The sequence below is a fragment of the Schistocerca serialis genome, chromosome 4, assembly GCF_023864345.2.
Source record: "Schistocerca serialis cubense isolate TAMUIC-IGC-003099 chromosome 4, iqSchSeri2.2, whole genome shotgun sequence".
In the NCBI taxonomy this organism is placed as follows: Eukaryota; Metazoa; Arthropoda; class Insecta; order Orthoptera; family Acrididae; genus Schistocerca; species Schistocerca serialis.
The window spans coordinates 481,378,491-481,390,945 of record NC_064641.1 but is presented as its reverse complement, the minus strand read 5'-3'; the positions used below and the strand labels follow the sequence as shown (position 1 = coordinate 481,390,945).

Here is a 12,455-nt window from a genome sequence, read left to right as displayed (position 1 = left end):
GCAGGTAGTCACATCTTCCCAGGCCATTTCTAGAAACCAGCCAGTGCCTTCTATTACCTCTACAATGGAATCAAATCCTGGACCCTCATGTAGTGAGTTCTGTTTTCATTACCCACCCTTTATGCACCAGAACAGTTTCAAAGACATTAAGACCCAATACTAATCTATTGAGTCACACTGCCAGCAATCATATGTGAAATTTAGAAAGGAAGATTTCACAGTGTGCATAGCTCACTAGCATATGTTGCAGCCAGTGCATTTTCACAGGCATGATGAGTTAGCACATTGCCAGGAATCTTCGTGGTGCCCACTGGACTGTGTAATGTGTCATGAGCCCCGCTTTCCTCTCTGCCATTGTTGAGTGTGAATGAGCATTGTCTCAACAGTTTAAATGCTGTGCAACTCTGTTAACCACCAGATAACATATTGTCAGCATAGAGTGCTCTTCTCTGTCTCTTCATTGTTTCCATACTCCTGCTAGGAGCAGTTGCAGGATTTGTTTCAGTACATGAAGAAAGATATAGAAAATAGTTTTGTGCCTCCCCTTGCAAGATCCCATTCAAACATTACCCTTCTGACAATAATGAATAAATCCTCTGGAAGATAAAATTTGTAATTATTTTCCTAATTTTTGTCCTTTACTCATGTGGCCTCTTGCGTGGAACTTAAGATAATTATGGGTGACTAAAGCACTAATTTCACTTTACAATTTTTCTATGCTATTGTATTTTTTGTAAAACAATAGGGCCTTGTGAGAAAAGCTGCCTTTTTGATTATGTATTATGACTGTTTCAGCCAACAGTAATAATAAAATTTAAATAATAAGTTTTTGTGGCTGGGTAATGCCCCCCCCCCCTCCCATCTTCCCTTAAATTTCCAAATGTGCCTGTGTACACAGGTATTGCAGAACTTATTAATTTATGTGCCCTATGTAGAAGAGTAGGTCATTATCATCTACCATATTTTTCCAGTGTGCTATGAGACTGAGTTATCCAAAATAGACTTGTAAATCGTAGGCCTCCATGAAGACATGTTGTACCCTGCGATGAGGCATGCTGCCGACTGTGCGTCAGCTACTGGAAACATGCTATTTATAGACGACACATCGCCCAAGGTCACAGACTTAGAAAAAACCTTAACAAAGCTTCATACTGGAAGGTATATATAATGTTTTTGATGTTATGTTTTTGATATTATTTGGTCTGAATAACTATTGATGTTATCTGGTGTGAATAAGTGACAGTCTTCTTAGATAGAAACTAGTCCTTAGTGGAATATGATCTTTTAATTAATGTGTTGCCAGGATACTGACTTTGCTGAAATATCATGTGATTTAACAATTTTCATGTACTTTCAACAACTATTCTTCTGTTACTTTTACATACCTAGATACAATTACAGTGGTATTAGAAGTCTAAAAACTGTTTGATTTATCTAGATGTGAACTTAACCTGTTTTTCTTGAGAGTACTAAAGACCTGTCTCATGAGGGCACATGGAGCTTGCTTCCTCTTACCTTAACAAACATCTAGTACATACAACCACTAGTACATACATTTACTGTAGTGATCTTCTAAGAGTTATAACACAGTCGGTACTGTGAAGTAATTCATTTTAGTGTGAGGATACATAAAATATTTTATTATTTTCTTTAAATTTCAGTAATGACAAACTCCTCCATGTTGAAATGCACATTTTTACAAATGTTTTTATTTTGCCAGGTCTAATTATTTAAATACTGATATATAGTCAGGTTAATAGGATCCTCATGTAACTGAGAAAGAAAAGGTTTTTCATTTTCTGATGTGAATGAAAGTTGAGATAGATGCCCCCTCCCTCCTCCTTCTTTGTCTTCATTTTTGGGAGCTCTTTTCAATTATTACAAATACCTGTTCTTGATTCACACAATTCAATTAATAATTAGCCTATGTCACCACTGAACAAGCAAAAAATGTCATAAATACCTTTCAGATGTAAAATTTCACAAACCTCATATTTTAAACATAGTTCAAGGTTACTATGTGCATCTCCAAGTCTCTAGGCTCATAGTAGTTGTACCAGTATCAAGACTAACATTTGTGCTCGCTGCTCCCCCTGCAACCCAGTCACCTAGCACCTATAGCCATTCTACGACACTCCATCGCAGCCACACCATTTATCAACATCTTAAGGCCTCTGTGAAGGTCAGTATCGCAATAAAAAAAGAGTTAATCATTGTAAATCTTTGTAATCTCTTATCTTTTATGATGTTTGATTCATTCATTTGAAAGTGATACTTAAATACTACTTTCCAACAGAGTCTTCACACAAATTTAGGCACTTTCATAACAGCAAACAAGCTTTTTAAATTCCACTAACATAAAATTCTGCTGCCTGAGACTTTCAGCAGTTAGTCATGCCCTCCTGCAGTTCAGCTTCACTGTCACCTTCAGTGATCATGTTGTTTCCATATACTTCACATAGTTACCAATAAATTTCAATTCGTTTATGGTTTCTAGCCACAAAGAAATGTTACTACTGACAGCACTTCCCACCTAGTGGGATTTCCAGTTGTGGCACACATTTAAAACTTGTACTGGGAAATAACAGGAAATGCCACCAACCTCATATTGACATGGCTGGATGCTGACTGAACAGACAAATGCTCAGACATCTGTATCGCCGTGCTAACCCTGCCCATTGTTGCTGCAGGTGAAAATGTAATCTACTTTCTGGGTACTTCTTGCACATGTTACCCATAGCTATTAAGCACTCAACATGGGCTTCATAGGTAAGAGTAACATATATTTAAGCATGAGATACCCTAAAACTTCTACAGAGAGAAGAGAGATGTGCAGGTCACCTAGCCAATCTGGGTCTGGGGGATATCATAAATTTTTGTTGCTAATTCAAAATTTTCTTCCACTCAAATTTTTGTCTGTGGTACTCAAACAACCACTGTTGTGGCCTATGTGCTGAGTAGAATTGTCATTTCAGCAGAGAATCTTTGTTGTTGTATTTATTGGTCCTGTTGTCTACAAAGCAGCTTAGGCATAAGACATTGGACAAATCAAGTTATAAGTATACAGCTGAAAGTCATTTCTAGGCATATGTGTTTAAGGTTACAGTAATACACTTTATACATAAGTATTTATGTAAAACACTTCATAAATTCAAATATTCTTCAATGGAGTAAAAGCAGTGTTCCCATAAAATATGCTGATCAAGAATTCCCTACATGCCACCAGAACAGCCAATAAGGAGTGTGGGAGGGAAATCTTGTGTTGGCTGCAGTATGCAGCCACAGTGTTGGGCCATGTACAAACATTCTATCTGGTTCTGGCCTCCAGCTATGTATGACATGCAACCTGTCCTCTCTCTCCTAATTTGTCTCGAACTTTGTCCCATTGCAAAACGACATCTTCCATGACCACCCTGATTGTGTAGTGGTGCTTCATTCTACAGTGAGCATACCCAATTGGTATATCGTAATGAGAAAGATCTTTTTAAAACTCAGTATTTATTTTAAACACTGCCTTTGGATTTTCACATCACTGACCATTCTGACATAACTCCCACCACTTGACACACAGCCAATCAGGATTTATATGACTGTTTCATTGTCTTCTGACACTGACTAAATTTAGCCTAGCTACCATTACATATGGTTACATCTTGAAATGAACAAATTATGCAAGACACTGAATGATAAGATACTAGCCTCTGTGAGTGGTCATAGTTTGTGACACAGATCATGTTTCTGACAAACAGAAGACAATAACAAAGCAGACTGAACATGTGTGTCAGAAATGTTCCTATTCTTGCAATGCAGTATAAATCATTGTAGATATTTATTCCAACTTTTCCTCAAATTGTCAAATGCCAGAAAAGTAGATGCTGAAAATGCTTGTGTATGTTTCAGTGTGTTGATGCTGATAATGGAACATTATCCTGCTCTGCTGTGCACTTCTGCAGGTAGATCTGTTCTTTCTGTGGTATCTCAGTCTCTAAATTTGCTGTTGATAATTGGAGCGTCCTATGCCAGAGTGAACCAACTACAAATTACATGTTTCAAGATATTCAGCTCTAAAGTTCAACTACAGAAAAAAAATCTGATGAGATATTGAGGGCAGTAAATGATCTTCAACAGATTGCTAACATATACTGAATCTTGTTTATTGGCTTTTCAATCAAATCGCACCTGTTACAGGACTGAAAAAAATGATGGTGATTATAAGGAAGTGAAATAAAGTTTGAATAAGTACATTGTCTCAGCACAGATGTAACTATTAAAGCACTTTTGTTTCGTGACACGTGTTATGTTTATAGCAGTCTTGTTTCATTCTTCAACAGAAAACGTCGTATACTATAAGGAAACTATGTCTGGTACATTTTATACAGAATTTTTGGGAATCTCATTCATCTTCTGATAACCCATCTTCACTGGAATTTCCAGCTATCTCTGCAGCACTTCGCAAGTTCTTGTAAAAATCATGGCCGATAGGGGGAATGAAGCACAGCATTGACTCATCTTTCTTCTTTGCACTCGTAAGTGGTCTTCCTCTGGGATACTTGAGAGTCAGTGCTATGTGGTGAAGATTGGGCGTCTGACCTCTAGCTCGTTTACAGAAACTAGCTTCATAGTACTCCACATCATCATTGTGTGTGTACTTGAACTGCATTACATTGGGATTCTCTTTGCTTATTCTGATGCATCTTATTTTCATCCAAGCTACAGTTAGTCCATCAACTATTTTCCTGTTTCTTAAAACTGATGTTAAGCTGTCAGAGCTGAAGAAATCATCACATTTCATTTCCACTACACCGAACTTTTGTTTCTTGACTCTGCATGTTTTCATTATGTTCTGGATTTCATGCATATGGTAAATGTTTTGGTTGCATCTCATCTTGTTCTCAATATGACTGAAATCAGTGTCATTGGGCAGATAATTATGGCCTGGGATTAAAAATTTTTGATTTCTCTTTTAGCCACCACATGAGTCTGACCAAAACACAACAGTTTCTTTCGTAGGATTAGCATTTAGGTGTTTCAAAGACATGATCCTATCTCATCTGGTCCTTGACCTGCTATTCCCTCATGCCAAAGGTGCATAGTTCCTTTGGATGTACCAATATCAAGGATACCCAAATTGAAGCACGAAAGTTGACGTTTGTAATACACAACACCAGTGGGAACTTTTGGGAGCAAAATTGTCTTTTTCAGATCAAATGCAAGGACTGTGCATTCACCATTTATTGCTTTCTCTTTGTCTTTTCGTAGTGTTGCCCTTGCATGTTCAACCTGTCAATGATGTAGCTCTCTTTCCATGTTTACATCTTCAAGAGCTTTCACATTGTCAGAAGTGTTCTCTAGTGCTTTTAGAGTGTTGGTTTTAATTTGAAAGATATCACATTTCTTGCATGTGTCTTTGTGTGGCAATTTCAATGAGAGGTTGAACTTAGCTTTGAAAACTTTTTCATACAATGATTGTGACATAATGTCAGACTCTGCATTTTCTGCTATCAGTTGCTCTTTATACAGCCTGTACATCAAGCTCAAATTGAGGTGACAGGAGAGATACTTCCTATCAGGACTATCCTTCCGACAATAGTGGCTCCTATAGCATGGAAATGAATTAATATGATCTCTGATGGGACAAATTCTTTCTTCAGGAAATTTATTATGCGGCTCATGTTTTCCTCATCTGTCTTGTAGTTGACCAGACTTCACTTTCAGAAGAGCTCTGTGAATCTTTGCAATGTGTTTAGGAACATATTTTTGCAAACCTTCACATCACCTGGTGTGGTAGGAATAAAGTAATGTCGAGTAAATGTTCTTAGGGGATCATCAGCATTTGATCTTCTGTCCTTCACAATGAAGGACTTTACAGACCATCCGATCAAAGCTGTTTGTGTTTCATACCGTCCATCACTGTAATACATATCAAAAAATAACTGTCGATCCTGCAGCGAGACTTTTTCATAACATTTGTGAAGACATGTACAGTGGTAGTCCTTTAACGTTTTTCCCATTACTGTTTGTCTCGTTGATGATGTAAATGTGTTTCCGCTGTTTTTGCGAGTCTTCCGAACATTCTTTTTCCAGTTACCTGGATGGGCTTCACCCTAATTGGTTCTTTGGATTCTGAAAAAAAATAAAATGTTACTTAATGTAAAACTATGGCGTACATGTTCTCCACTTACATAATTATGAATACAATTTAGCAAGTAAAATAGTTAAATAAAAGTTGACAACAGATGTGCAGTCAAAACGATGCGTTTTCATATATTTCATTTGCCAAAGTGTACCAACTGTGTTCCTAATGCTGACAGCATTCTCGATGTTCAGCAACTGTAATAATTGATCAGGAACATGTCCCTATCGGTAGTTGTGAGTATTCCACTATGTAGTTCACAGTTTACTCCCTAGATGGTAGCACAGCACATCATCATGTAGTTAGTTCACTTTTGCATATGACAGCAGCCTTCAATAATCGCATGCAACGAACTAATGTTGTACACCATTCTTAGTCAAATTTGTGCAGTTTTAAGTATAAAACATACCTTGACTACTTGATTGACGTGAGGATGGCACATATTCATTGCTGGAACCACACTCAATGTCAACATTACTGTCATTTGACTCTTCTGAACTCCTGTATGCAACTTCTTCTGCCATCTTGTTACTGGATTCAGTTCACTCTGGCACCAGAGATAAATGTAGATCTGAGACACTCCAGAAGTGCCAACATAAAAAAAAAAAATTGCTCAGTGTCCCTCAAGAGTACTGGTTCATATTGCCATATGAATCTTTATAATTTTCTGCACCATTATCAATAGCTAACCTAAAATGACAAAATTTGTAGTTGGTTCACTCTGGCTTAGGACCCTCCAATTGGCGTTGAAGAATCAGCTGCTTCAGCTACAATTCAATAAACTTTGCATCCATCATGTACTACTAACATGCAATGGTTTAAGTTCCTCTTTGCCACTTAAGTTTTGTAGCCTCATATCAACTAGGCATGTCACACTGCCACTAACAATATGGATATGGAAAGCGAGACTGACACCAAGTCAATAGCCAAAAATGAGTAGAAGGTGAACTTTATGACCGCAAGTAACATGAGCATAATGAATGAAAGTCACACCACCAAATACTCTAAAAAGTTCTGAAAGCAAAGCCCACATTCTGAAAGTTAGGTTAAAACAGTTTTTGAGATATATTACTTAGTAACAAAATATGAACTGCTTGATACACCCATCATCATGACAGGTATTTATTTATAGTAGAAGGCCAACAGGTATCATCATGTGACATGTTGGCCATGGCTCCAAGGCTTGTGCCTGCAAAAGTTGGATTTATGAGTCATGCAGATAATATCACTACCATTCTCTGAGTTCACCTCCATATTGCAGGAGTGCCAGAATTGCAGATAAATGCATATGGTATACAGCTGTGTGTGACAGATTAATGTTACTAAAATGAACAGATTCAACAAAAGTTTCATTTTTACTTTTGTATATCCTGAATTGTTTCATATTCCTGAAAGTTCTGCTTGTGAAGGAATCTAAGAAACGCAATGACTGATTGAATGAATTATGCAGAAAAGTAAGCTCTTTCAAAATATTTGCGTTTTTGGCTGCTATTATCAACTAATGTACACTATTTTTTCTGCTTCCTGTTCGTTATTAAATAACAGTAATCCACAATGAATATCACTGTGTTTACTTATTTGTTTCATGCTAGCACAATTATTATTGCTTTTCTCTAAATTATTATTAATTGATGGAAAATATTACCTGCAATACAAGTGTTTTTTCCTGTAAATCCTGGTGTGATACAGGGAATTTGAAATGCTGATTAAAAAATGGATTTGGATCATGACGGTGTATGGCTGTTTGTCTTTTACGGTTGTCTACAGGTGGCACAAGACTGAGTCGAACGTATGGATCACTGAAGCCACCTTGTTCACTGCCTGCAAGGTCATGTGCTGAAAAATTCAAACTATGATTAGTTTATTAATATAATCAATATGCTTATATACACTATATAACTCAATATTACATGTGCTAGTTGTTATATTGAAAGCCATTGAATGGTAAAACTGAGGCAGTTTATGAGGAAATATGTGTCATCACTTTTATAGCATGAAAGAGAGAGAGAGAGAGAGGGGGGGGGGGGTCCCAAATGAACTGTGAAGGTCCTGGAGTATTAATAGCAAGGAAAGGAGGCGTTAGTTATCTATATTCATAGTGTTTATTAGAAAGAGCAGTACCTGAAATGTCATGATAAATTTTGGGATTACTGTTACATTTACAAAATCATACATAACCATGAATATTGACAGCTTCATATTATGACCATATTGACATTAAAAAAGGCAGTGCACAGATGCATGTAGGATTTCAAAAACTGTTAATATATATGTATGAATAAATGCAACTGTTTTGCAGAATACAATCACTGAACTCATATTTTCAATAATTATCAATAATTTATCATTAATTTCATTTATTACATATTCATCATGTTGGAAATTATTTTTCCCATATGTGCAACAAGGAGGTGTTATCATTTTCTTTAACATTTGCCTCTCCACAGCTCGTTTCTTGAAATCCAGTTTAATGTTATAACATTCAGGCTCAATATTTTGCAGGATAATCATCAAACAGAGGAATCATATACTATTTTCTGCCCTATGTGTCTAGCAAATGGCATGTAATTTTGTCATAAGAGCTCACTGGCAAGTACATCAATAATATGTTCATTGACTCCTAAGCACAGACTTATATTGTGATTGATTAATATAAAGAGGATTATAAAAAATATAAATATGAGTATCGCAAGGAAGTAAAGAGAAGGAAAGCAGAACATATTAGCAAACAGATCAGAAATTCTGATTGTGTCTCAAAGTTGTGCTGGGCAGTAGTTAATGATATGAGGAACACTGATTCAAAAAACTAAAATTAATAATATAGAGTTATACCTAAACACATTATGTCTGCTTGTGTCTGTGTATGTGCGGATGGATATGAGTGTGTGTGCGAGTGTATACCTGTCCTTTTTTCCCCCTAAGGTAAGTCTTTCCACTACCGGGATTGGAATGACTCCTTACCCTCTCCCTTAAAACCCACATCCTTTCGTCTTTCCCTCTCCTTCCCTCTTTCCTGATGAGGCAACAGTTTGTTGCAAAAGCTTGAATTTTGTGTGTATGTTTGTGTTTATTTGTGTGTCTATCGACGTGCCAGCGCTTTCGTTTGGTAAGTCACATCATCTTTGTTTTTAGGTATATTTTTCCCATGTGGAATGTTTCCCTCTATTAATTCATATCATTAATATAGAGTTAAGTATACATAATGATAATTTTTCTGATCCTTATATAGTTAGCAATATATTTAATGATTACTTTATAGATGCTATGGAAAATGATACCTGCATGAAACAGGAGAGCAGTTTAAATATGATATGGAAAAGGAACGGGACTCTTGTAAGCTACCTACAGTAACCATCAAGGACATAACTCAGGTAATTGACAGCCTAAAAAATAAAAGATCAGCTGGATGGGATGAATTTTCTCCTTTTCTCCTGAAAAAATGCAAGGGTGAGTTAGCCAGGCCATTAGTCAATCTAATAAACTGTGTACTTGTAGAAGGTGTGTTTCCGAAGAAACTGAAACTTGCTGTAGTTAAACCTTTATATAAAAAAGGGGAAAGAAAGCAACCACAGAACTACTGACCAGTTGCCTTAACCTCAGTGTTTGGTAAATTAATTGAAAAAATAATGCTAGAAATCTTAATCGAGCACTATAATACGAATAACTCAATAGGAGATTTCTAACATGGCTTTAGAAGTGGTCGGATCACCATATCTGCAGCAGTACAGTTTGTACATTGTCTGATGGAGAAAATAAATGAGGGTTACAAAACAGCAGGAGTGTTTTTAGATCTTTCCAAAGCATTTGACGGAGTCCATCATGGCACTCTTTTAAGTAAACTTACTTGTAATGGTGTCAGTGGGAAACTGTTGCTTTTAATAGACTCTTACCTTAAAGATAGACAACAATGCACAGAAGTCGTGTATGATAATGGAGAGGTAATCGAAAAAAGAATATCAAAGATAAGAAATATAAATTTTGGTGTGCCACAAGGCTCTATCTTGGGCCCCTTCTTGTTTATTTGCTATGTGAATGATTTCCCGGGAGTATTAGACACCAGTCATCGTGTTACTATGTGTGCTGATGACACCTCTGGGGTTTGCTGGGCATGTAGTAATGATGGCCTAAATTCCGTGGTACAGAATTTTGTTGAAAAAGCCCAAAGAAAACCTGAGGGTCAATATTAACAAAACTAATTTAATTTATTTTAAGACAAGTGGCTCAAATAAAAATACTGTTGTAAATGAGGACATTCACGAAAATACCTGTTCAGAATGTAAATTTCTGGGGATATATATAGATGACAGACTTTCGTGGAATCAGCAAATAGATCATGTCTGTGGTAAAATAACATCTAGTCTGCATTTACTAAGGAGATTAGTTCAATATCTAGATATTGAAGCAATAAAAATAGCGTATTTTGGGTATCTTATGGCATTGTATTGTGGGGTGGGCGTAGCCAATACAATATAAGAAGGGTATTTGTATTGCAGAAAAGAGTAATAAGAACTATGGCAAAAGTAAGACCCAGAACTTCATGCAAAAACCCATTTGCTAATTTTAATATTATGACTATCTATGCAGCGTATATGTTTCAATCAATATTATTAGTGAAAAAAGACAAAAAAGTGACAAACAGGAATATGGAAATTCATGATTATGATACAAGACACAAATCAGACTTTCATATGGTGAGCAGAAGATTGAATCTAACAAATTATACCCCAGTCATTAAGGGAGCAATATTTTATAATTCTCTGTCAAACAACCTGAAACAGCTTTCTGGTAAAATTTTTAAAAATGAGTTTAAAAAGTGGCTTATATTGAAGTGCCCATACAGTATGGTGCTGACATGATTTGACCTCAGGAATGCTATGTTAAATATACTTCAATGATCTTTTACTTAATAGCATGTAATCTATATACATTATGTATCAATAATCTAAATGTAATTATTGTAACATTTCCCATGCATGTTAAATACATGTTTCGAGCTGTAAATAAATAAATAAATTGTTAATATCTGTTTCCGTTCTTCCTCTATTATTAGTTAAATGCAGCAAAATAAAGTTCAGTCATAAAAGATTAGCAGCAGAGGTATTTATCTGTTTGTACAAAGTAAACAGCACGAACATTGTTTACATCAGGCATGAAATTGAATCTAGTCACTTGAATTATTTCTGAATTTTCATTCTGAATGAATATATTCTCTAAGAATGAAGAAAAATGGATATATAATTGGTCTTTTGGTTCCATTCTTTCCCTGCACATTTACAAGAAAAAATGAATGAATTTCAGAGAAGACATATGCATTGAAACTGAATAAACATGGTCTGGAGGCAACAAATAAAAGTGTGCCAAAATTGAGTACTGGCACAATAATTTCATATAAGATTAAATTTCTTTGCCAGAACGGTTGAAGTGTTGCTACCATATTCCACTTTTCACAGCATAGTATGTAACATAAATATTTTATGTTTCTGTTACTATGTGGTCTCCCAGTATTAAAACTGAAATCATATTCTAGTAAAAAATGCAGTATTCCAAAACCCAGCAGAAGATGGTGAACATTGCTTTGGTTTCAAGAAAGAAGCAGGACTGTTTGCAAATGTGTACTGATAAGTCTTCTCCTCCTCCTCCTCCTTCTTCTGATTGGCCTTTTCTTGTAACTTCATAGCTTTGGCATGTTTTTTTCAGCTTCATGTATGTTAGTGATAGAGGGTGGCTGAATGCCCTTCCTGTCACCACCAGTTATCCTCTCCCTTCCCAAACTGGCTGAGTCTATTGTGAAAGTGTGAGAATGTGTTGCAAATGTTATGAATCATGTAACTGAGGCATGACATAAGTTCCAGCACACTATTAAATCTGTTTTGATGTGGAAACTGTTGTGGGAAATGGGGTACAGGCAGTGTGTTAGTAGAATAGTGAAACAATGTAGAGATATGATTTCCCCACTATTTAGTAGTAAGCATATACACATAACACGTGTAAGTACCATGAACGTACAGAGCGTACTAACTCTTAATGTCTCATGGGACAGCAATCCTCATTTACAGAGATAAAGATGTTATGCCGCCACAGAACCTCTCCCTTCCCTCCTGTGGTGTGGAGCGCATGAGGAGAGGCTGTGAAGGAGTGTCATCTGTCTGAAGTGATGTGGGCAGCTGTGTGATGATGAGCAGCTGAGTGATTCCACCAATCTCTTGTTGTAAAGCAGCCTTAATCTCACACCTGCTAGCATCAGATGCGATAATTGGACATGCATTGGGTGATGGGTGGGTGAGGGTCATGGCATGTAACAGGTACTCTTTAATTTTGTCGA

General features: G+C 36.4%; 1 protein-coding gene across 1 annotated transcript in view; it reads right to left on the bottom strand.

Moving 5' to 3' along the window:
• Positions 1–12,455, bottom strand: part of LOC126474555 (synaptotagmin-5) — a 258,676-nt gene that overhangs the window by 106,765 nt on the left and 139,456 nt on the right. Inside the window, exon 4 of the mRNA XM_050102030.1 lies at positions 7,779–7,969. Within this exon, the coding sequence (XP_049957987.1) occupies positions 7,779–7,969 (191 nt within the window). The remainder of the gene's footprint in view (positions 1–7,778; positions 7,970–12,455) is intronic.